At 42.2% G+C, this 24,118-nt stretch overlaps 1 protein-coding gene across 2 annotated transcripts in view; it reads right to left on the reverse strand.

Annotated features, from left to right (window-relative positions):
- The window catches only part of gsg1l2b (gsg1-like 2b), a 146,569-nt gene that overhangs the window by 5,576 nt on the left and 116,875 nt on the right, over nucleotides 1-24,118 (reverse strand). For both annotated transcript variants that reach the window (XM_043714421.1, XM_043714420.1), the window contains exon 4: nucleotides 2,249-2,360. In XM_043714421.1, the coding sequence (XP_043570356.1) occupies nucleotides 2,249-2,360 (112 nt within the window). The remainder of the gene's footprint in view (nucleotides 1-2,248; nucleotides 2,361-24,118) is intronic.

Here is a 24,118-nt window from a genome sequence, read left to right on the forward strand (position 1 = left end):
AGAAGGTGCAAAACTTGACCTACTCTTGGGAAATAAGGCAGGGCAGGTGACTGAGGTGTCAGTGGGGGAGCACTTTGGGGCCAGCGACCATAATTCTATTCGTTTTAAAATAGTGATGGAAAAGGATAGATCAGATCTAAAAGTTGAAGTTCTAAATTGGAAAAAGGCCAATTTTGACGGTATTAGACAAGAACTTTCAAAAGTTGATTGGGGGCATGTTCGCAGATAAAGGGATGGCTGGAAAATGGGAAGCCTTTAGAAATGAGATAACGAGAGTCCAGAGAAAGTATGTTTCTATCAGGGTGAAAGGAAAGGTTGGTACGTATAGGGAATGCTGGATGACTAAAGAAATTGAGGGTTTGGTTAAGGAAAAGAAGGAAGCATATGTAAGGTATAGACAGGATAGATCGAGTGAATCCTGAGAAGAGTATAAAGGCAGTAGGAATATACTTAAGAGGGAAATCAGGATGGCAAAAAGGGGACATGTGATAGCTTTGTCAAACACAGTTAAGGAGAATCCAAAGGGTTTTTACAAATACATTAAGGACAAAAGGGTAATGAGGGAGAAAATAGGGCCTCTCAAAGATTAGCAAAGCGGCCTTTGTGTGGAGCCGCAAGAGATGGGGGAGATACGAAACGAGTATTTGCATCAGTATTTACTGTGAAAAAGAAGATGGAAGATATAGAATGTAGGGACGTAGATGACATCTTGAAAAATGTCCATATTACAGAGGAGGAAGTGCTGGATAAAAGTGGATAAATCCCCACGACTTGATCAGGTGTAGCCTAGAACTCTGTGGGAAGTTAGGGAAGTGATTGCTGGGCCTCTTACTGAGAGACTTGTATCATTGATAGTCCCAGGTGAGGTGCTGGAAGACTGGAGGTTGGCTAGCATGGTGCCACAGTTTAAGAAAGATGGTAAGAACAAGCCAGGGAACTATAGACAGGTGAGCCTGAGGTCAGTGGTGGGCAAGTTGTTGGAGGGAATCCTCAGGGGCAGGATGTACATGTATTTGGAAAGGCAAGGACTGATTAGGGATAGTCAACATGGTTTTGTGCATGGAAAATCATGTCTCACAAACTTGATTGAATTTTTTTGAGGAAGTAGCAAAGAAAATTGATGAGGGCAGAGTGATGTGATCTATATGGACTTCGATGTTGGCTGAGGGGGCATAATAGGCATGGTAAATAATAGGTAAGAGGGTCCATGGGTCTTGGGAAATGGACAATAAAATGCGGTTATAGCCATGAAGACCAGGATGATCTCGGAATGGCAGAGCAGGCCCAGTGGTTGATATAGATTACACCTGTTCACATATCTATGGTCTCATGAAATATTAAGCAATAACTACTATGGGTATGTAATGAGTAAAAATGCTCAGTAACAGGCAGGGTGTATACAATTAGGAGTCAATTTTTAGAACAGTTGAAAGATGGAATGCATATTAGGATTGAATCTAAATGGCATGACACACGATGGGCAGAGAGGAATGAATTGAGCATAAAGAGGAGTTGAAGTCTAATATCAGGCATGATTATTTTGAATTGTGGAGCAGGTTTGATGGGCTAAATGTTCTACTTAGGCTCCTATCTCTTGTGTTTTTTTGTTCCCTAGTCAGCTGACACACTCTGTTCCAGACTCAATACCTTCTCCCATTAACTCCTCCCTGACTCCCATCAATCTTACTGAGAGTTATCACTTTCTTTCATTTATAAGTCACTGAAACAATGAGCATTTGTACGGATCTCTTTGAAATATTGGAATTGTATACTCTTCTGAAGCTGTCATGGGACTTTTGATCTCAAAACATGCATAGTATTCAAGACAGACTGAGAAGCATTTATTGTTTTCAATGCATTTTCCATGTGTTAAGATATCCACATTATTAATGAATGGAATAATGGAATTTACTTGCGCAATGTACAACATGAAAATGCTCCACTTAGCACAGAGAGTGATTAGAATGTGAAACTCGTGACAATAAATAATAGTTGAGATTAATGGTGTAGATACATTTAAGGGAAAGCCAGATAGACACAAATGAGAAAGGAAGATTACTCAGTTCAAAGGAGTAGTGGAGGCTTGTGTGAAGCATGGAAAAAACAAGCATGAACTATTCGGGTCATATGGCTTGTTTTTGTGTCATATCTGTTATGCAATATAACAGCTGACTGTCAGCCACACACCATGGTGCTGAAGATGGATTTTAGTTGGAATCTTTTGTACAGTTTGGACAATGTCACTTACCAGTAAGACCACCCATAATCCCAGGTCTGCGGCCGCCAGTCTTCGGGGCCAAGGTTGACGGTCATTTGAAACACAGTCGTATACATCATGTGGGCAACCATTCCCAAGAGACCTGCAACACCAAATCATAAGAATATTGTGTGGTCAGCAACACCAAAACACAATTGGTACTAATTATTTTTATGTCAATGGATAGAATTTATGCATTCCCCACACTTCCCCATGATCAGTACATTTAGACTGTTGTGTGTTCTTACCAAGTGAATTAAATTGTCAGTAGCAAACTTTTGTGAATTGAAAACAATTTTTATTTATCCATTCACAGGATGAGGGCATCGCTAGCTGGGCCAGCATTTATTGCCCATCCCTAATTGTCCTGACGGCAGTTGAGAGTCAACCACATTGCTGTGGGTCTGAAGCCACACGTAGGCCCGACCAGGTAAGGATGGCAATTTCCTTCTTGAAAGGACATTAATGCTATTTATTCTCATAGACTTACTGTAAAGTTAAAATGTGACAGCTCACATACTTATTCCCAGATGTACACTCATGAATGCACAGATTGATTACAGGTAAACATGGCATCTTGATACAATGGTTAAACCAGTCATTGACCTATAGTCTTCTGCTTTCATGCAGCGGATCAGGTTTCTCAAATAACATCGATGCTTTGAAGCTGATGTAAGGTTTTTGTAAATTAAAGAACTCTCAACAAGCTATGAAGGCTCCTTCAGTTAAACTTTTATGAGGTTGGCTCTCAAGCAAACTTTAATGGGAACAAGTTTGGGGTGGGAGAGTATGACAATCTTTCTCCATCGTGCAATATCCTCCTTTCAGGTTACTGTTGTTAACTATCTTAAGTGTATGGAATACTTGCAGCTAATTTGATGGATTTTGGTAAGACTTAATCTGCAATCAGCTTCTCGCTGATTATAAAAGCAAACAACAAAAGTGCCAATCATTTTGTGACTTGTGGAAATACAAACTCCTTTCTGTAAAAGGAAGGTGGCATTTATGTTGATTTCAACTTTGCAGATTGTTGTTCGATCTCTTGAGACTTTGAGGCAGTCAATGTCTGTTTTTTTTTCCCAAATGACCTATTCATTTTGATAACCCTCTTTTAGATTGAGTTCAGGATCCTTCCCAGTCGGGACTCTTGTCCTCGTTCACTCTTGAGTGAGGGGAGTGGTTTAAATTCACAAAACAAATTAGGGTGCAACCTTTTGTGTCCAGTTGTAAAATATACTGTAAATTTTGAACTTCAAAATATAGTAAGGCATGGTGTTCATCTAGCTTTAATATTACAGTAGAGTATTTTCTGTCTATAGCAGGTGCATCCAAATCTTCTCAGAAACAAATGTCTTACCGGCAGGACTGTCTGAATTTCAATCATTTGTTACTTCACAGAGTTAGATGACTGTGTGAATGCAGTCTGCATATGTGTTATCCCACTGTTAATGTTGGCAGATGCCTGGATTCAATCCAAATGTGATCTCATAATATTGAGAACTAAATAAATCCAATGCATGTGTGATCTCCCAGTATTATTACTGATGGATGCCAAGATTCAATTCATTTATGGTGCCTCTGAGTTAATGCTGATGCTGCCTAGATTGCGCTATGCGTGTTTGACCTGTTTATGCTTGCAGATGTCCAGATTAAGTTCCCATCAGCTTGTCTGGGTTTGTATGGGAGAGGTGCCTGAATCCATCTGATTGTCCAATGTTGCACTTGACTGATGTCAGATATCAGTTCATGCATAAACCTCAGAGGAGCGGTGAGCTTATCGGAGCTCACTTCTAATGCAGTCTCTCAGAACTAATACTGAGAGCTGTCTTCAGAGACAGAAAGCAAGAGGCAACTGATAGCTTGTGAAGAGATAGAAAAAGAGAGACAAAGATACAAGACAGGGGAATGAAGATTTCTGACAGGAAAATAAATATGTTCAAGCTGCCTGACTGTTCCCTGAGAGGGCATGATCTGTTGCTGTGGAAAAGGTTAAATCACAATTGAATAATAGAAGCTCTCAAATGTTTTGGATGAAACATAAAAATACACTAGAATGGAGCAGCTACTCATAAATCTAGACTATACAAAACTCATTTGTGATTGTGTTGAAAAACCTTCCTCAAGCTAGGTTCCTTCTCAATTGCTATAATCTTTTCCATTTGGAGAAAATCCTGTCCCTGCTATGTTAATTTTTACACTGTGCCTCTGGGAAGCTCCTTTGATCACATTGCCATGCTAAAAGCAACATATATAGTGTCAGTTGTGGCTCAGGGATAGCCCTCGCACCTCTGAGGTTATAGATTTTCAATCTCACTTCAGATACAGAACACAATCTAATTAACCCAGACTGACATTGCCACGCATCAGGGAGGAAATGCTACAGTACTAAAGGACTGTGTAAATAAGATACTAAAAGACAGTTATGTTTATACTTCCAGTTGGAAGTAAAATACTATTTACTTACTGAAAAAGCCTACCACCACAGTCAAACTCTCATTACATTCTGCACTTGCACTTTTCTTTTACATTTTAGAACTGGACATTAAAGTGTGCAGATGATGTTATCTGAGGTTCACCTGAATTCTTTTATGGATTTGAGCTTCTCCCCATCTCCAAAGGGAACGAAAGAAACATTCAGACTGTTAATTCAAACAGTCAATGCCCTTCCCAATCCAAAATGCTTCCACCAAATGGAATGGGTCATTCAACACAAAGAACCTGACTGTATCATCCTCAGAAGGTGCTCAACAACATATCAACATGACTCCCTGTCATATTTGGAATGGGGTTCTAAACTCACAAAGGTCACATGGCGAGGAAAGCATAATATTTACTTGCTTTTATTGAGTTTCACTGGAAGGCCACCAAACTGATCGAAGGTTGTAAACCAGAATACCTTGAAAATCTGAAATTTAAAGAGAGATGGACACCCCAAATTTCCCAACTTAAAATTCACTTGGTAATAACTAAGATTTAATTTATCAGTCCACAGTCAGTTATCCTTGAATGAACAAGTCCTAACTTCTCAAGTTCATCTAGTGAGGAAGTGCTCCAACCTCACAGTGTCATGTGATTATGAAAAGCCTAATTGAGGTATTGCTGTCGTGAAGTTTGTAAAGGAGTAGGGCAAATCAGCCAAGAAGCTTCATTTTCAGCATTTAACTACACATTTGTGGATGAGAGAAGTTTCTGTCCAATTTAGGGAGGCTTTATCATGAAGTTGGAACCACTGTAGATAATCTCAACTGCATTAACATTTGACATTATTCGCTGTGTTATTTCTCAGACTGGTGGTTGCTGTAGCTCAGTTAGTAGCACTTTCATGTAGAGGTCAAACATTATTAGTTTATAGTCCCACTCCAGGCACTTGAGCACCATAATCTAGGCTAAAACGTGATAGAGTACTGCTGGAGCACTATCTTTCGGGTAAGATGTTAATTCTTCTTGAGAGGTTTCATATCATCCTGTTTCAGAGGAGAGGAGTTCTGCCTAATGTCTGAGTCCCCATTTATACATTTGCCTAAATCGCTAACAGCAAGGGCTTTTCGGGCCATCACGGTGGCACAGTGGTTAGCACTGCTGCCTCACAGCGCCAGAGACCCTGGTTCAATTCCCGCCTCAGGTGACTGACTGTGTGGAGTTTGCACGTCCTCCCCGTGTCTGCGTGGGTTTCCTCCGGGTGCTCTGGTTTCCTCCCACAGTCCAAAGATGTGCAGGGCCAGGTGAATTGGCCATACTAAATTGCCCATAGTGTTAGGTAAGGGTTGGAACCACTGTAGATGATCTCAACTGCATTAACATTTGACATTATTCGCTGTGTTATTTCTCAGACTGGTGGTTGCTTTAGCTCAGTTAATAGCACTTTCGTGTAGAGGTCAAACATTATTAGTTTATAGTCCCACTCCAGGCACTTGAGCACCATAATCTAGGCTAAAACGTGATAGAGTACTGCTTGAGCATTATCTTTCGGGTAAGATGTTAATTCTTCTTGAGAGGTGTCATATCATCCTGTTTCAGAGGAGAGGAGTTCTGCCTAGTGTCTGAGTCCCCATTTATACATTTGCCTAAATCGCTAACAGCAAGGGCTTTTTGGGCCATCACTTCATTGCTATTTGATATCCTTTGCACAAATTGGCTTATACTTAGCGAGTTTTGAGAAGATTTGTAGCTCAGGTTGAGGTTCTGGATGTAAGTTTGCTCATTGAGCTGGAAGATTCATTTTCAGACATTTTGTCACAATACTAGGTAACATCATCAATGAGCCTCCGGATGAAGCACTGGTGGTATGGCTCACTTTCTATTTGTGTGTTTAGGTTTCCTTGGGTTGGTGATGCCATTTCTTGTTTTTTTTCTCAGGGTGTGATAAATAGGATCCAAGTCAATGTGTTTGTTGATAGAGTTCCAGTTGGAATGCCATGCTTCTAGGAACTCCGTGTCTCTGTTTGGCTTGTCCCAGGATGGATGTGTTGTCCCAATTGAAGTGGTGTCCTTCTTCATCAGTAGGTAAAGATACCAGTGAGAGTTGGTCATGTCTTTTTGTGGCTAATTGATGTGATACTAGTGAGAGTATGTCATGTCTTTTTGTGGCTAGTTGATGTTCATGTATCCTGGTGGCTTGTTTTCAGCCTGTTTGTCTAATGTAGTGTTTGTTACAGTTCTTGCAAAGTATTTTGTAAATGACATTAGTTTTGCTTTTTGTCTATATAAGGTCTTTCAAGTTCATTCGCTGTTGTTTTAGTGTCGAGAGTGTGGTGCTGGAAAAGCACAGCAGGTCAGCAGCATCCGAGGAGCAGGAAAATCGACGTTTCACGCAAAAGCCTGCTGCCAGACCTGCTGTGCTTTTCCAGCACCACACTCTTAACTCTAACCTCCAGCATCTGCAGAACTCACTTTCTCCTTGCTGCTTTAGTGTGTTGGTGGGTTTGTGGGCTACCATGATGCCAAGAGGTCTGAGCAGATTGGCAGTCATTTCTGGGATGTAGGGGAGAGTGGCTAGGGTTTCTGGTCATATTGTGTCTGCTTGTTTGGGTTTGTTGCTGAGAAATCGGTGGACTGTGTTCATTGGGTATCTGTTCTTTTTGAATGCACTGTATAGATGATTTTCCTCTGCTCTTCATTGTTCCTCTGTGCTGCAGTGTGTGATGGCTTATTGAAATAATGTTCCAATGCAACTTTGTTTGTGGGTGTTAGGATGATTGCGTCTGTAGTTCAATATTTGGTCCATATGTGGTTGTTTTCCTATATTATTGATGGTCTTGAAGGTTTCTTCTAATTTGTTTCATTTAGTGATGACAAAGATGTCATCCATGTAGCGGACCTAAAGTTTGGGTTGGGTGGTTGGCCGAGCTGTTTGTTCAAGTACCTGCATTCCTACCTCTGCTAAGAACCCTGCTGTTCTTTTTAATATACAATTGCACTCCTCTACTCTTAAAACATATTGAATTGTCAGCACGGTGCTTTATGATGTCCAGGCCTTGTGAAAGTTGCTCCATAAAAGAGATTTTGTTTTACTAAGTATAGTGGCTAGCTATGAAAGCAGGTCAGATGCTGGGGATCCTGCAGCAAGTAACTCACCTCCTGACTCCCCAAAACCTGTCCACCATCTACAAGACACCAGTCAAAAGTGTTATAGAAGACTCCACACTTACATGGACAGGTGCAACTCCGACAACACTCAAAGGAGTTTGACATCATTCAAGACAAAGCAGCCCACTTGAGTGCCACCACAATGGGCGGCACGGTGGCTCAGTGGTTAGCACTGCTGCCTCACAGCACCAGGGTTCCATGTTCGATTCCAACCTCGGGCAACTGTCTGTGTGGAGTTTGCACATTCTCCCCTTGTCTGGGGGGTTTCCTCCGGGTGCTCCAGTTTCCTCCGACAGTCCAAAGATGTGCAGGTCAGGTGAATTGGCCATGTTAAGTTGCCCATAGTGTTCGGTACACTAGTCAGAGGAAAATGGGTCTGGGTGCGTTGCTCTTCGGAGGGTCAGTGGGGACTGGTTGGGCTAAAAGGCCTGTTTCCACACTGTAGGGGATCTAATCTCATCCATAAGCATCCACTCCCTCCAGCTGCAGTGTGCAATACGTCCAAGATGCAGCAAATCAATCCTTGGACAGCATCTTCCAAGCCCAAGATTACTTCCATCCAGAAGGACAAGGGCAGCAGATACATTGGAACAGGACCATCAGCAAGTTCCCCTCCAAGCCACTCTCCATCCTGACTTGGAAATATTCCTTCAGTGTTGCTGGGTCAAATCCCAGAATTTCCTCCCTAACAGCATATTGGTTCAAACTACAACACATGGACTGTTATGGATAAAGAAGACAGCTCATGACCACCTTCTCAAGGACAACTGAGAACAGGCAGTAAATGCTGGCCCAGCCAGCAATACCCACATCCTACAAGTGAATGAAAAAATAATCTCTTACATTGTGTATGACTCTCAAGGTTTAAAACGGAAAACTATCAATTGTAATACGTATGATTGAACGCAATCTATCAGCAATCATTAGAAAACGTAATAGTAAGCCTGGGCTCAATCCAAGTAGAGTCCCTGGGATTAATGCAGGTAGTGAACTGAATTCAGGTCATGTCTGACCTCCCAGGGTTAATAGTGAGAGCTGCATGGATTTATGCCTGTGGACAGTCACCCGGGGTTAGTAATGAGATTGTCTGAATTCCATCCATGCATTACCTGGTGCTAAATTACCAGCCCTATTAATGCACCAAATTGCTCTGTTCCAAAGACATCAGTTGACATTTTTCATCAGGCACTTCATACCAGGCTGGTCAGCAGCCCAGATGGTCAGGAGGTCAGCCCTCATCACTTTGAAAAACGTTCAGAATAAATATCTCTGTACTTCTTAATGGCAATAGTGCACATTGATAGCAGATAGTTCAAGTGGAGCTGCAGTTTTGATCAGATAGTCCTTGGTGACACAATTATGTTTTTGATGCGCAATGTTTGGGACAGACAAGCAAACGCAGCAGACACTCACTTGATAAAAATGCCAATGGAGCAGCTTATTCTAAGTCGAAATGAATTCTCCTAGGCTAGGGATGAAATGATTATTTTGTATTTGGCGTTGGAAGTACCTTAGCTAATCAGTGTGTCATATATTCAGGTCTGTGTTTGCATTGGGTGGTATTACATTAAAAGCCCAAAACAATCTCTGAATGTTTCTCTGACAGAAATCAACAGAAACCTGCTTTTTGGTGTTTGAGCCAAGGTTGATGCCAATCTCCTAACCTGCGAGTTGAACCTCTGACAGAAATTAAATAGCAGTTCCTTCCAGCTAGCTTCAGTCAAATTCTGCTTGAATAATCTAGCCGAAGGAGCAACAAATCCGAGAATATTGTCTCCAACTCCTTCTAGTTTCGATGAAAGCTTATTGGCCCGAGAATAATCTTAACCTGGGTTTGTGAGTGGGTTTCCAGATGTATATGGGCAAGCATTCCAAAAAGCATTGGAAAACTGGGTCCAATACCTGTGTTTTACTGAAGTACAGTGTGGGCAGCCAATCGACTCCAGGAGACAAGAGGCCTAATTCCAGGGCCTCAGGATATTCAAAAACTACAGCAAGGACGGTATGTCTTTACATAGAAATGTAAAAAAAAAGGAGCAGGAGTAGGCTATTAGTAGTAGGCGAGTTGCTCTGGCCTGTGAGCTTTGTATTTTGCAGTGATTTCCGGAACCCATTGATTCCCTTGCTTGGAATTGTGGGATGGCTATGAGTGCACAGACAGGATGTGACCTAAAAGACTGCTCCACCATTTTATTCAGTCGTGGCTGATCATCCAACTCCTGCTTTCTCCCCTTATCCTAAGTGCTAAGATCTATATCTAACAATAGATAAAAAGATTTTAGAAAGAATGAGACAAGTGTAATCACAGGACTGCTTGAACCTCATTCCCTCAAACCTCTCATCTGAGCCTCCCCCCTGTACAAACCTCACTTTAGGATCAGAGGCCTCTCTAGGGTTGGGAATTAGATCCTACCCACAACCTCCAGACGTCCAATTCTCTCTCCTAGTCCCCTCCATTACTCCTTTCAGCCAGGACAGGACAGTGCCTAAGAACTGAAGCCCAGGGTTCTAAGGGCCATTGTGTTTGTGGGGTTCAGTGCTCAAGACAGGAGCAGGGCTGTTTTGCTAAGGAAGGTATGGGGTCAAGAGGCCCAGGCCAGAGCCGCACTAGGCCCTGAGATTTCTGACCTTGATCCCATCATCTGAATTGCTCTCTTGTCTGTCCCTTACTTCTGGACCAGCAACTTCCTAGAGCCAAAAGTCAATAATTACTTAAGGTGATAGCACATTGAATGGAATTGAATTGAATTTATTGTCACGTGTACTGAGGCACAGTGAAAAGCTTTGTCTTGCGAGCAATACAGGCAGATCACAGAGTTAAGTAGCATAGATAGTAAATAACAGGTAAACAGCAGCAAAAACAAAAACACAGGTACAGGCGAATGTTAAGGGTTTGTGAGACCACTGAGTATTCTAACAACAGTAGGGCAGAAACTGTTACAAAACCGGTTGGTGTGTGTGTTCAGGCTTCTGTACCTTCTCCCCAATGGTAGAGGTTGTAGGAAATCATTGCCAGGGTGGGATGAATCTTTAAGAATGCTGGTGGCCTTTCCTTGACAGCGGCCCTGGTAGATGGATTCTATAGATGGGAGTTTGGCCTTTGTGATTGTCTGGGCCGAGTTCACCACTCTCTGTAACCATCTCCGATCTTGAATGGTACAGTTGCCATACCAGGTAGTGATACATCCAGACAGAATGCTCTCGATGGCACACCTATAAAAGTTGGCAAGGGTATTTGCTGTCATGCCAAATTTCCTCAGCTGTCTGAGGAAGAAGAGACATTGTTGGGCCTTTGTAACCAGTGCATCCACATGAAGAGTCAAAGAGTCCCAGAAGCTTGGCACTCTCCACTCGTTCCACCTTTGTGCTGTTCAAGTGTAGGGGGGCATGAGACATCCGGCCAAAAGTCAACAATGAGTTCCTTGATTTTGCCGTCATTGAGAGCTAGCTTGTTCTCAGTGCACCATTTTTCCAGGTCTTCCATCTCCCATCTGTAGTCTGTTTCATCGCCATCTGAGATTCGACCGACTATGGCGGTGTCATCAGTGAACCTGTAAATGGCATTAGTCTGGTATTTGGCAATGCAGTCATGGGTATACAGTGAATACAGTAGGGGGCTGAGTATGCACCCCTCTGGGACTCCAGTGTTGAATGTTAGTGAGGATGAAATATCGTCCCCAATCTTCACTGATTGTGGCCTGTGGGCCAGAAAACTGAGGATCCAGTTGCAGAGAGTGGGGCTTAGTCTGAGATCACTAAGTTTAGTAATCAGTCTCGAGGGGATAATAGTGTTGAGGGCTGAACTGTAGTCAATGAGTAGGATTCTTACCTAGCTGTTCTTGGTGTCAAGATGTTCTAAGGAGGAGTGAAGGGCAAGTGATATGGCATCTGACGTAGATCTGTTGGTCTGATAGGAAAATTGGAGTGGGTAACACATGAGCAAACACTGGCTTTACTGCATGTGACCAGGCCTCTTGGGTCTCTCCCACTTTTATCGCAAGTAAAAATTATTTATTTCCCTCTCCACAAGACCTGTCTAACCCACTGAATGCTTGTGACACTTCCTGTGTCTATTGTTGTAGAAATGCAAGTTTTTTTTTCAAGCAGTGAAACCTCAGCTGTCAGCAACTTCAGGGAAATGGTAGTCTCCCTGGGATTCATCAGTTCTCAGGTCACTCACTGTGACATTGAAATCCATTTTAGTAAATGCATACACTTTCAAGTTACTGTATACTGGCTTTATATTGTGTAGTTTTTTTGCGGTGATGTTCATTCTATGGAATTGATGTAAACACCACTTCAACTAAAAAGTAAATATATGATCATATTCCTTTTCCTTCATCATGATTTTCCTTTCCTGTCAGTTATTTTTTGTTGATTTTCCCTTCCCCATTTCTTTGCATTCGGTTTCAATGCGTAACAAGCTCTTTCTCACTTCCAAAGCCCAAGGGATGTGAGCCTAGAAGATGGGACACAGTAACTGAGATGCAAACCTTGTTGCGCTTGGGCCAGGGGCTCTGTGGTGGAGCTGGGAGCCCAAGTTAGAAACAGGACCAGCTCCTGTGAATTCTTCTGTTCCTGCCCTCTCTGATTGGGAGCCCAAGGTTTTGGCTGAACGAGGTTAGTCTTTAATATGGTTTGTACTTAGCGATGGTCAGATCTATCACTTTGGCAGCCTCCCGTGATTGGGGGGTGAGGGGGAGGGGGCTGGGCAAGTAAATTCATGGTAATTCTTCAAGTCTTAAAATTAGAAGTCGGATGAAAGAGATTGGAATCACAAGTTCAATGTGTGCGTAGATGGGAAATAAGTGAAGATGCACTTAGCTGAAAATCACCCCTATGATTAAGCACTTAGCAGAATGGTTTCCATGGAAATGAAGTCAGGTTACTATCTGGATGCTTTACACATAGGAGCAACCTTTAATACAGGTGAAGGCTCTGACTGTGAAGTACTTAATACTGATGGGTTCAACTTTATTATCTGACATGGTTTCTGAGAAATCATTGTGTGAGAAATGTTTGTTTCATTCATGGGAGAGATGGTCACCACCTGACATCAGTAAATTGGTTGGTGCTGTAAGTGCATCCATTACCCGTGTGTCTGCCCATTACAATATACAGGAGTGTGCAAAAGTACCTGCATGTATGTATGAGGCTTTATTTGAGTGTGTGATGCATATCAACCCTATGTGTGTGTGCATGCAAATATGGATCCGCTTATTTCTGGCTGCATACATCGGTGTATAGTTTCGAAGGAGTGTGTTTATAGATCGTGTTCAGTATATATATATATATATATAAATATATATATATAAAATTTCTCCCAACTGTCTCCATATTAACAAAGAGCTCATTCAAACACTTATCCTCTGCTTGTCTTAAAAGTGACTAGGGTTTGATTCTTATACAACATATCCAAGTTATCATCCTGGGATTGATTTTTAATTGGAAAGGGCTGGTGGAGGTGTATTTTGAGAATCACATTCCGTAACAGGGTTCCCGTGTTTTGATGCTCCAGGGCATCTTGCTATTTTCAAAGAGCAGCTAGAGTTGGGTGATTAACTGCAATTAGCTGCTCAGTAAGTGCCTTGGGGGTGTTTACTCACAGGCTGTTGAGGGCCAGAAAGAGGCTTCCAAATTACAGGGTGGTAAGATCAAACGTTGGGAAATGTTCGAGCCTATTTTAAAGGATGTAACAGCAGAGCATTTAGAAAAACACAATATGATCAAGCTGAGTTAAGGAAGTAACAAGCAGAATAAATAAAGGGGAAGCAGAGAAGGTTGCTAATAGGTATGGAGGGACTGTTATATGAGGAGAGGTTGAGTAGGTTGGCCCTGTATTCATTGGAATTTAGAAGAATAAGAGGTGACCTTATTGTAACCTGTGATTCATCAGGGAATTGTCAGGGTAGATATGGAAAGGGTGTCCCCATGTGTGAAAGTGGAGAACCAGAGGCATAATCTCAGATTAATGGATTGCACCTTTAGTGCAGAGATAAGGAGGAATTCCCTCTGTCAGGAATAATGAATGTATGGAATTGTTTACCACAGAGGGCTGTTGAAGCTGCGTTGTTAAGTATACTCAAGCCTGAGATCGACAGATTTTTAATCAGTAAGGGAATCAAGGGTTATGGGTCAAAGGCAGGAAAGTGAGTTAAGGATTATGAGATCAGCCATTATTTAAGTGAATGCTGGGGTGAATGGCCTACATCTGCTCCTATGTCTTATGCTCTAACTCTGATCCACGACAATGTTGTCAGGTTGTTGGGAATGCATATTTATATTAAGAGACTTTCTGGGAAATACTGGAAAATTTTGTGCTGTTCAGATAGTTTTCAGATTGGTAAGTGTTGTGCCATGACTTTTCCTGGAACTTGAAGCCAAAATTTTACAATGTGCCGTATGCCACACGTGTTTTTAGTGGAAATTAGCTGACTTTGGAGTAACTATGCAAACTAAAAGTTCACAAAGTTAAGAAACATTAACTAATTCCAACAATTACTAAAATAAAGCATGGCTTTAAGAGGACAATGTTCTCTCACACTGGAATTCTGTTTTGCGGACCCAGCAATCAGTGAGAAAAGGTGACATCCCACAGCTACAATCTCTCCCCTGAAATTCTGTTATTGAGAAAATGCCCCAGGAATATGTTACCAAAAAGCTTTTATTTTCTATACCTGATAGAACCTGAAGTTGTGGGCTGTGATTAACTCACAACAACTCAATTGTTAGAATCAGCTTTGAACATTTATCATCAGTCTACAGCTGTCAGTAATTCAGCGGGCATGAGAAATTATCGCATTTTATTATTTATTTCCAGGCCTTTGGCTCACAGGTGTTGTTTTAACTCTTTTGCTTAAGAAAAAAATATCTGCAGAATTGTCCTGTTCTTTATTATGGGAGTGTACCTGTAAGATTAATGGGAAATAGATTAGATTCCCTACAGTGTTGAAACAAGCCCTTCGGCCCAATAAGTCCACACCGATCCTCCGAAGAGCAACCCACCCAGACCCATTCCTCTACATTTACTCCTTTACCTAACACTACGGGCAATTTAGCATGGTCAATTCACCTGACCTGCACATCTTTGGACTGTGGGAGGAAACTGGAGCACCCAGAGGAAACCCACACAGACACGGGGAGAATGTGCAAACTCCACACAGACAGTTGCTCAAGGTGGGAATTGAACCTGGGTCCTTGGCGCTGTGAGGCAGCAGTGCTAACCACTGAGCCACCGTGCCACCCATTGTTCCAGATTATAGTTTAGATGTTAAAAAGAGGGAGAATCAGGTCTGTTTACAGTAAATATGTTATTTTAAATTAATTTTAAGAACCTGGGAAGTTTGTTTTATCATTGATTGTAATACTAAAAAGAAATAACTAGTCATTTGGATAATTGCATGGAGTAGTTGGAGTTCATTAACACCACATTCCTCCACCAGAGTCATATTTAGGCAAAATGCAAGGATCTGTTGTGCAATATTTGTCCTGAGCAAATTTTTGTGGAAAAAAGATCGAATCCGCCACCACTATGATGATCATTTGGCCGCTTGTCCATGTTTTGGGACAGCTGACCCTCTCACTCCTACTGCCTTGATTGAGCAAGACGATGGCTATCCATGGCTGCCAACTGCCTTTCAGAATTGCACTCCAGAGTCAGGTCCTGCTAACTAGGGATCTGCATTTAAAGATACTGCCATGTGACCCATGTAGGCAGGGGGTCTGGGTCAAGACCCAGTAAATATCTGGACAATGAGATTATGATACTGAATTGAAAATCCAGTCCATTGACCTTGAAGCAGCAATAGCCAGCTCACCATGACAACAAGAATATATTGCAGTCCTGACCTCACAAACCACACTTGCAAAGTTTCCCCAAGAGCGGCACAAAATAACCACCAAACAAAAGAAACACTGACTAATTTTCACCTCAACCAACACCAGGCCCCTATTGTTGCCCATCTGGACTTAGTTAACAAAGCGTTGACCAATTCATAACTCCATTCTATGGACAATACTCCTGATTACACCTCACATGGTGTCCAGTTGCATTCAAACTCTTTGGACAGATATGTAGACTTTTTCTTTCACTGGCAAATGTTTCATTCATTGGAGAATATGGGAGCATCAATATCTTGCTCACATCTTAACAAATAAGATTGAAATCTGATTCCCAGATTTTACAAACAGGTCAGAATGCAGCTAAGGGAAAACACGATCTATTTACTTTACTAGTTTTTATGGACCAGATTTCCAACATAAGATGCAGTATAGCATTCCTTGAAGGGAGCAACAAGGAAAATCTCCATTGAATACAAACATCTTTTACAGCACTAGTGCTGTATTCCAGTAAGTAAACATAGTTCAAAGGTCCCAAAGCCTCTTTAACAATCTACTGACAGAAGCTAAGTGTTTACTGGATGAGGGGAGTAGGATGGTAGGTGTGTGAGGGAGTAGGATGACAAGTGATTGAAAGTGTAGAGTGCCAGGTGAGTCAGGGGTAGGGTGCCAGGTGAATAAGGGGTAGAGGGCCAGGTGAGTAAGGGAATGGGTACCAAGTAAGGGGATGAGTACCAGCTGAGTAAGGGATAGAGTGCCAGGGATGTAAGGGGTATAGTGCTAGTTAGGGTGTGAGATGTTAGGTTGGTAGGTAAGTCAGCATTAAGTTGGGTTGTGCGAGTCAGCAAAAATAGATGCAGTGGTGTCAGGTCGAGGGGAAGGGGGTAGAGAGGAGTTGGGTCTGGTTGGGGTTGGGGACTGGTTGGGATGGTAGTTGGAAGGTCAAGGGTTACTCACATGAAGACAGGGGGATAGCCAGGATTTTGATACAGTAGTCAGAAGATCAGGTGGGGCCTATTCCAGTGGACACTCAGTATCATAGCTACCCAGGAGTTGGAACCAATTTTAATGCTTCCCATATTTCATGGGGAACTATCCAGTAAGTGAGATGGGAACCTAGAAAGTCTTCACATCTAAGTCAGAGTTGGAAACGGTTCTGAGGAGTATGGGGATAATTGCCCATCAGAAGTTTAAACTTCTAAGGCAATTCCCTTGCAGTCAGTGCAGTGGGACTTCCAAAGACAACGGGAATGTATGTTTTAGAGTATACCTTATTTCAAACTATTAGAGGCACTGCCTGCATAAGTGCAAGGTCAATTGTGTCAACCGAATTTAAAAAAAAGGTGGTGGGACACAGACCAATATTAATTAGAGGTATCCATGGGCTTTTGGTAAGATGGTGGAGTAATATGGCTCCTGATCCCACAGCTTGATCACTTCATTCACTTTCTTTTCATTTCTTTTCTTCTTTTTTTGTCTTTTTCATGAACTTACCCCTCATTGAAGAACTCGGTTTCAGCAATGGCATGAGTGGGCCCAGTGCAGACTCAAAGTGAGCCCAGTGCTTCTGTGTTAACATGTGCCAACTCATGGTTGTTGCCGGGGAGATGGGTTTGGGTCAGCGCGGTACCCATCAGCAGTGGCCTGGTTCAGGGAGGACACAGTGGTGAGCAGGCATCGATGGAGGCAAGATGGCGTTGAAGAGCGGCGATTGTTTTTCCAGCGGTGACGGGTCGATGGGGATTCATGCCAGGCCACCAGGCCTATGGCCCATAGTGGAGCACTTAACAAGAAAGACTGTAAACATGAACACTTTTGCTTTAGTCGTTAGTTTTCTGCTTTTGCGTAGAATTTTCTATTTAATATAGTTTATTTTTCTGTATTTTAAGACGGTGCGGAGATCCGACACTGTATGACACTTTTCACTGTATTTTGTAACAAAATGTATGTGATAATAAATAAATAAATAAAGTTACACATCTTTAGGCCAATACAATTCACAACCAATTACTTGTTCTGCCTATCATTCATCAACTCTTCACTCTGTAATGATGCTTCTAATGATTCAAGAGTTTCAATAAAGGGATTCCAGACTTTGATGAATTTGGACACTGGAGAATTTGAGTTGTTAGGGTAAAGATCAATTACAAATGTTTTGAATAAACTGTTGAAGAACAAAAATGACTCTCTCCAGCAGCACTCAAAACGATGAGCATAGGATGAAGAGTCTAATTGATTTATCAGGGCTGTGTACTCCCTCCCTGCAAAAAACTGAACATGCTGGCAGAAAAATAGCATTCAAAATGTTTAAATAAACCATTTTATGTTCATGGTCAGATTTGTGATGGATTGTGGCAAATTAATGGGTGTTCTCTATCTGTTGGTATTTGCCTCTGTAAATGTGGCCGCTTCTCTTTCAAAGTTCCTGGGCACAGATAATCTGTGTTTCAGAGATATCGATGGATAAACATCAAACGCAAAATCAAATGGAAACAGCAAGTGGTGTGGGACTATTTGCTATAACTGTCATCACATCTCTTGTTTTAGTGCATTAGAGTCACATTGTGTCCGATCTCCCAAATGATACTGACACTTCGACTAATGCGCAGTTGAGTTTGTTTTGCATTGATGGGAATGTGTCATACTTCTTGAGGTTTGCAAGTCTCAAGTTTCATTCTAAATTAATTCTTTAATGTATTTATTCATTTTATAGTTTCCTCGCAGTGTTCTAATGCATGGAGATCAGAGACTAACCTTTCAATGTCTCAGGTTTTGATCTTGCTCTGGATCTTCAAACATCTGTCTCAAATGGATTTTTCAGTTTGTGACTGCATTGCAGCCAGGGCCAGTGTTTATTTCCCACCCGTAACTGGCCTGGAGAAACTGCTGGGGGGGGGGGGTTGTCATCTTTGGGCCTTTCCGGTATGTGCAATGTAGAGATTTCTGGAATGATGTAAGGAGTGGAATACCAGGATTTTGACCCAGCCACAGCAACAGAACAGAAGATGTGTAGGCAAGGTGAATTAGCCACTGGAAACACAGGGTTATAGGGTAAAGGGGTAGGTCTAGTTGGACTGCTCTTCAAAAGGTCAATGTGGGCTCAATGCACTGAATGACCAACTTGCACACTGTTGGCATTCTATGACTCTATCGCAACATACCCTGACAGGATTAGTGCAGGATTATTACATCACACTCCTGACTTGCGCCTTGTAGGTAGTTTTAAGGAGCCAGGAGATGAGTTACTAACACCAGAATTTCCAGCCTTTGACTTGCTTTTGTAGCCACAGTATTTATATTGCTGACCAAGTTCAGTTTCTGGTCAATGGCAACTCTTAAGGGTGTTGGTAGAGTTGGTAGTGTGAGGATGCAATGATCATAATGTCATTGACCATCAAATGACAATGGTTGGATTCTGTTTAGTTGGAAATTGCCATTGCCTGATGGAGGGAGGTTCAATGAAGGAGCAGCTGAACATGGTTGGACCTATTTCTATGGACGTGAAGGTATCAATGAAGTAAAAGATATGTCTGAACAAAGGGTGCTAGATAGACATCTTGTAAATATAAGAAGTTAAATAACTTCTAGCAGCAAGAAAATAGGCATCAGGCTTAACAAGCTTTCTTATGATAAATCATATCATCTTACCAAACCCCTTCTTCACCACAAACAGATCTCCTTGTTCAATGACATTTGTTACTTTCATGTTCCCTCCTGTATTACTTATTCTTTAATTCTGTTACTTTTAGTGCAACAACAGTCCCCAATATTGTATGGTGAATGATTTACTTGCGTTAATTTTTCCAATTCACAATCATGAACCGGAAGAAGCTATTGCTCAGTTTAGGTGTTGAGTCCTAGAACAGCACCATCTGTTGGACAGGTTGAAAACTTACCTGTACAGGTACCTTCAATGTCGCTGCAGACATAGAAATAGTAAGATACTAAGCATTGACTTTGCATTCAATTCTTGTTTGGAACTACCATCTCACAGAAATAACTAACAAAACAGTATCATCACTGTCGTGATTCTCTAAGACAGTGTTGGCGATATTTTTGATTCCCAAAGGGAAGCTTGAAGTGCCCAAGTAAGAGATCAATCATATCAATCCTGAACTTGGGATCCTGTTCACGTCTTGATACCTCAGTTCTTCTCAAAAGCAAGTTCATGTCTCACGCTTGATTAATTTGCAATTCAGAAGCGTATCAGTGTGATTTCATTGAGGTGCCAAGGGAAAAACATTCTATATTGTGGAACACATGTCTATTAAATTAATATGCAACTCCTGATACTGTATGTCAGAGTTGGCATCACTGCATATTGAGATGGATGCAATTGGCTTCCAGAAATCACAGTGAAATCAAAATGCAAGCAATAAAAAAGTTTGAGCTTATTACTTTCCTTTTTGCCTTCCTTGCCATTTCCTTGTCTGTCTTTGTCCTCCACCCCTTCGTCTCGCTCTCTCTCTACTAATTCCTTCCTCTTTCCTCCCCTTCCTTGTATCTTCTTTCTCTTGCTGCTTTTACCACTTTTTTCTTGTTTCATACTCTTCCTCTCCCTCAATCCCTTTTTATAGATCCATTTTTCCTTTTCTGTTTTCTCCTACTTTGCTTTATTTTATTGTCAGAGGGGAGACGTAGTGTTCAGTGGTAGTTTATCTGTATTAATTAGGCTAGTCTGTTCACTGATACATATAATTGTGCTTGATTGCCAAAGCCTGCAGGTGGGGTTACAGGGAAATAATTCCTGATGAAGGGTTTTTTCCCGAAATGTCAATCCTCCTGCTCCTCAGATGCTGCCTGACCTGCTGTGCTTTTCCAGCATTACACTATTGACTCTAATCTCCAGCATCTGCAGTCCTCACCATCGCCCACAAGGATCTAACTGACTCTACACACAAAGAGAAAATTCTAGAAAGACCACATGTCGAGTAAAAATTCTTAAATTATTATGATGTTTACAGTCTGTAAATAATTTTTTTGGATTTGGTGCGTTGACTCTGCATTGTACTGAGATAAACAAAACTAATAAAACATTCAAAAATATGGCAAATCCACAAGTTGAAGCTCCAAACCACTCTTCATTCTGATTTGGAAATAGATTGCCATTTCCTCAGTGTTGCCGGGTCAAAACCCCTGTGCTTCTAGACAAACTAAATGGATTGCAGCAGTTCAAGGAGGTTGCTCGACTACACTTCTCATGAACATATCAGCAATGAACATGGGAGGTAATGCAGCAGTGTTTGGGAGACTGGGGAATTGAGTCTTTTTGCTGCAGTTTTCTTATTCTTAAAGAGTCCTCAGCAGCTTCACATACTGATACAGATTTTCCCAAAGAATACTGCCAATTAGTTTTATGTTTCATCTCTTTGCATGGTTTTCCAGCTAATAGCCTGTGTATTGATGAATATATATTCTTGCATACAGCTTTCTCTTTCCAACATCATCCTTTTCAGAATTTTTCTTTTCATTCCCTGCTCCAATTTTGTCTCATTATTTGTTATCTCCAGCAACAGTGATTTAAACCAGAGCACTGTTTGTAGTTAGCTGCACCACGGTTGGGCGGCACGGTGGCACAGTGGTTAGCACTGCTGCCTCACAGCACCGGAGACCCGGGTTCAATTCCCGCCTCAAGCGACTGACTGTGTGGAGTTTGCACGTTCTCCCCGTGTCTGACTGGGTTTCCTCCGGGTGCTCCGGTTTCCTCCCACAGTCCAAAGATGTGCAGGTCAGGTGAATTGGCCATGCTAAATTGCCCGTAGTGTTAGGTAAGGGGTAAATGTAGGGGTATGGGTGGGTTGCGCTTCGGCGGGTCGGTGTGGACTTGTTGGGCCGAAGGGCCTGTTTCCACACTGTAATCTAATCTAATTCCATAACTTGTCCAGGTGCCCAATCCACGTGTGCAAAGCAAGACAGCAAAGATGGGAATCACAATGTCTCGGACCCTTCCTCACTAATCTGGCATTTGTTATCATCCATTAACTATGGCTCAGAAATGAAAATCCCAACCAATCATAATCAATCTTTTAGGTTAAATAACCACCTTGACACATCTCATCACCATTTTAATTTCAATTGAAATTTCCTGAGGAGCTACTAGTGCAATCGAATAAGGAAGTCTAGAGTAGAAAAAAACTAGAGGACTGGAGAACAAATGTCAAGCCCTTGTTCAAAAGGGATGTAAGAATAAATCCAGCAATAAACTGGGTGGCACGGTGGCACAGTGGTTAGCACCGCTGCCTCACAGCACCAGAGAGCTACGTTCAATTCCCGCCTCGGGCAACTGTCTGTGTGGAGCTTGCACATTCTCCCTATGTCTGTGTGGGTTTCCTCTCATAGAGATGTACAGCATGGAAACAGACCCTTTGGTCCATGCCAGCCAGATATCCCATCCCAATCTGGTCCCACCTTCCAGCACCCGGCCCATATCCCTCCAAACCCTTCCTATTCATATACCCATCCAAATGCCTCTTAAATGTTGCAATTGTACCAGCCTCCACCACATCCTCTGGCAGCTCATTCCATACACGTACCACCCTCTGCGTGAAAAAGTTGCCCCTTAGGTCTCTTTTATATCTTTCCCATCTCACCCTAAACCTATGTCCTCTAGTTCAAAGATGTGCAGTCCAAAGATGTGCAGGTTAGGTAAACTGGATATGCTAAATTGCCCATAGTGTTAGGTGAAGGGGTAAATGTAGGGGAATGGGTCTGGGTGGGTTGCTCTTCGGAGGGTCGGTGTGGACTTGTTGGGCCAAAGGGCCTGTTTCCACAATGTGAGTAATCTACACAGACCAGTCAAATTAACCTCGGTCATGAGAAAATCTGAGATAAAATTAACATTATTAGAGACAATTTACCCAAATTAATGAAAAGCCGCACAAATGTATTAAAGGTAAATTGTGGTTAACCTAATCTGATTGATTAGGTTAACCACAAGGTGGGCATGTCTAGGAGTGGCAGTGGGTCATTAGATGTGATTTCCACTATCTCCAGTGAGATGCCAACCTTGTCAGCCTTCCGCGGGACTGTTCCCTCTGGTTCACCATGCTCCACTCTTCTTTCACTCCCAACATCCCCCCACCTCCCCTCACTCCTGGCCACACCCTCATGGTACCTTTCACTGCAAACGCAGAAGGTGTAACATCGGTTTGTTTGCTTCCTCCCTCCTCAGTATCCAGGGCCCAAACACACCTTCTAGGCGAAGCAGTGCTTTATCCGCACCTCACACAATCTAGTCTACTGCATTTGCTACTCACAATGTGGGGAACAAAGCGTAGACTGGACGACCATTTCGCAGGAGACTTGCATTCTGTTTGCTAAAAAGACCCTGAACTTTGTTACCTGCCACTTCTTAAAAATGTGTTGCTGGAAAAGCGCAGCAGGTCAGGCAGCATCAAAGGAACAGGAGAATTGACGTTTCGGGCATAAGCCCGTCTTCAGGAAGGGCATATGCCTGCCACTTTAACACACGACCCTGTTCTCTAGCCAACATCACCTTCTCAGACATGTTGTAGTGCTCCAGTGGAGTTCAGTGCAAGCTGGAAGAACAGCATCTCATTTTTCACATGGGAACCCTGCAGCTTTCTGGACTCAATATCGAGTTCAATAACTTTAGGGCTTGAGTTCTCCTGACCCCAACACCCACACAGCAGGTCTTGTTATCACATAGCCTGCTATTACACACCACCATTGTTAGTCACTAACAATCCCCATTACCAGCTATTCACTCTCCTATCCTGATTGTTATCCACTCCTTTGTCTGTCTAACTGCTCTTCTCTCTCTTTGCACTCTATCCCCACCTATCGTTTATTCCTTACCCCCTCCCTCACCCTATCTTCTGGATATAAACCAATATTTTCCTAGCTGCCATCAGTTCTGAGGAAAGGTCACTTGACCTGAAACATTAACTCTGATTTCTTTCCATGGATGCTGCCAAACCTGATGAGCTTTTCCAGCAATTTCTATTTTTGTTTCTGATTGAGACTTTGATGAGGTAAAAGAGAGGTTTGCTGGGATTAATGCGGGTGATGTGATGGATATGAACTTCCGACAGGTATTTGATAAAATTCACCTTACCAACAAAGCTGAAGCCTATTGAATAATAGGGCCAGTTGGTCAGCAAACTGGATGAGTGACAGGAAATAAAAAGTAATGGTGAACAAAACTTAATGAGGGAATAGAGTTGAACTATTGTGGAGAGGACATAACATGAACACTGCAGGATAACACAACACTTGGAAGAATTGTGAACTGTCAGGAATGATAGTGATCAATTTCAAGAGAACCTTGGAATGAACAGGCAAGTGTAGATGAAAGTTAAGCAAGTTTTATATCATTACTTTGGTGGGAGAATTCAGAAGGTGCACATTTAAAATAGGGGGGTTCAGGAGCAGAGGAATCCTGATATATGTGCACACATCATAGAGGTGGCAGGG

This window comes from Chiloscyllium plagiosum, chromosome 24 (genome assembly GCF_004010195.1).
Source record: "Chiloscyllium plagiosum isolate BGI_BamShark_2017 chromosome 24, ASM401019v2, whole genome shotgun sequence".
Lineage (NCBI taxonomy): Eukaryota > Metazoa > Chordata > Chondrichthyes > Orectolobiformes > Hemiscylliidae > Chiloscyllium > Chiloscyllium plagiosum.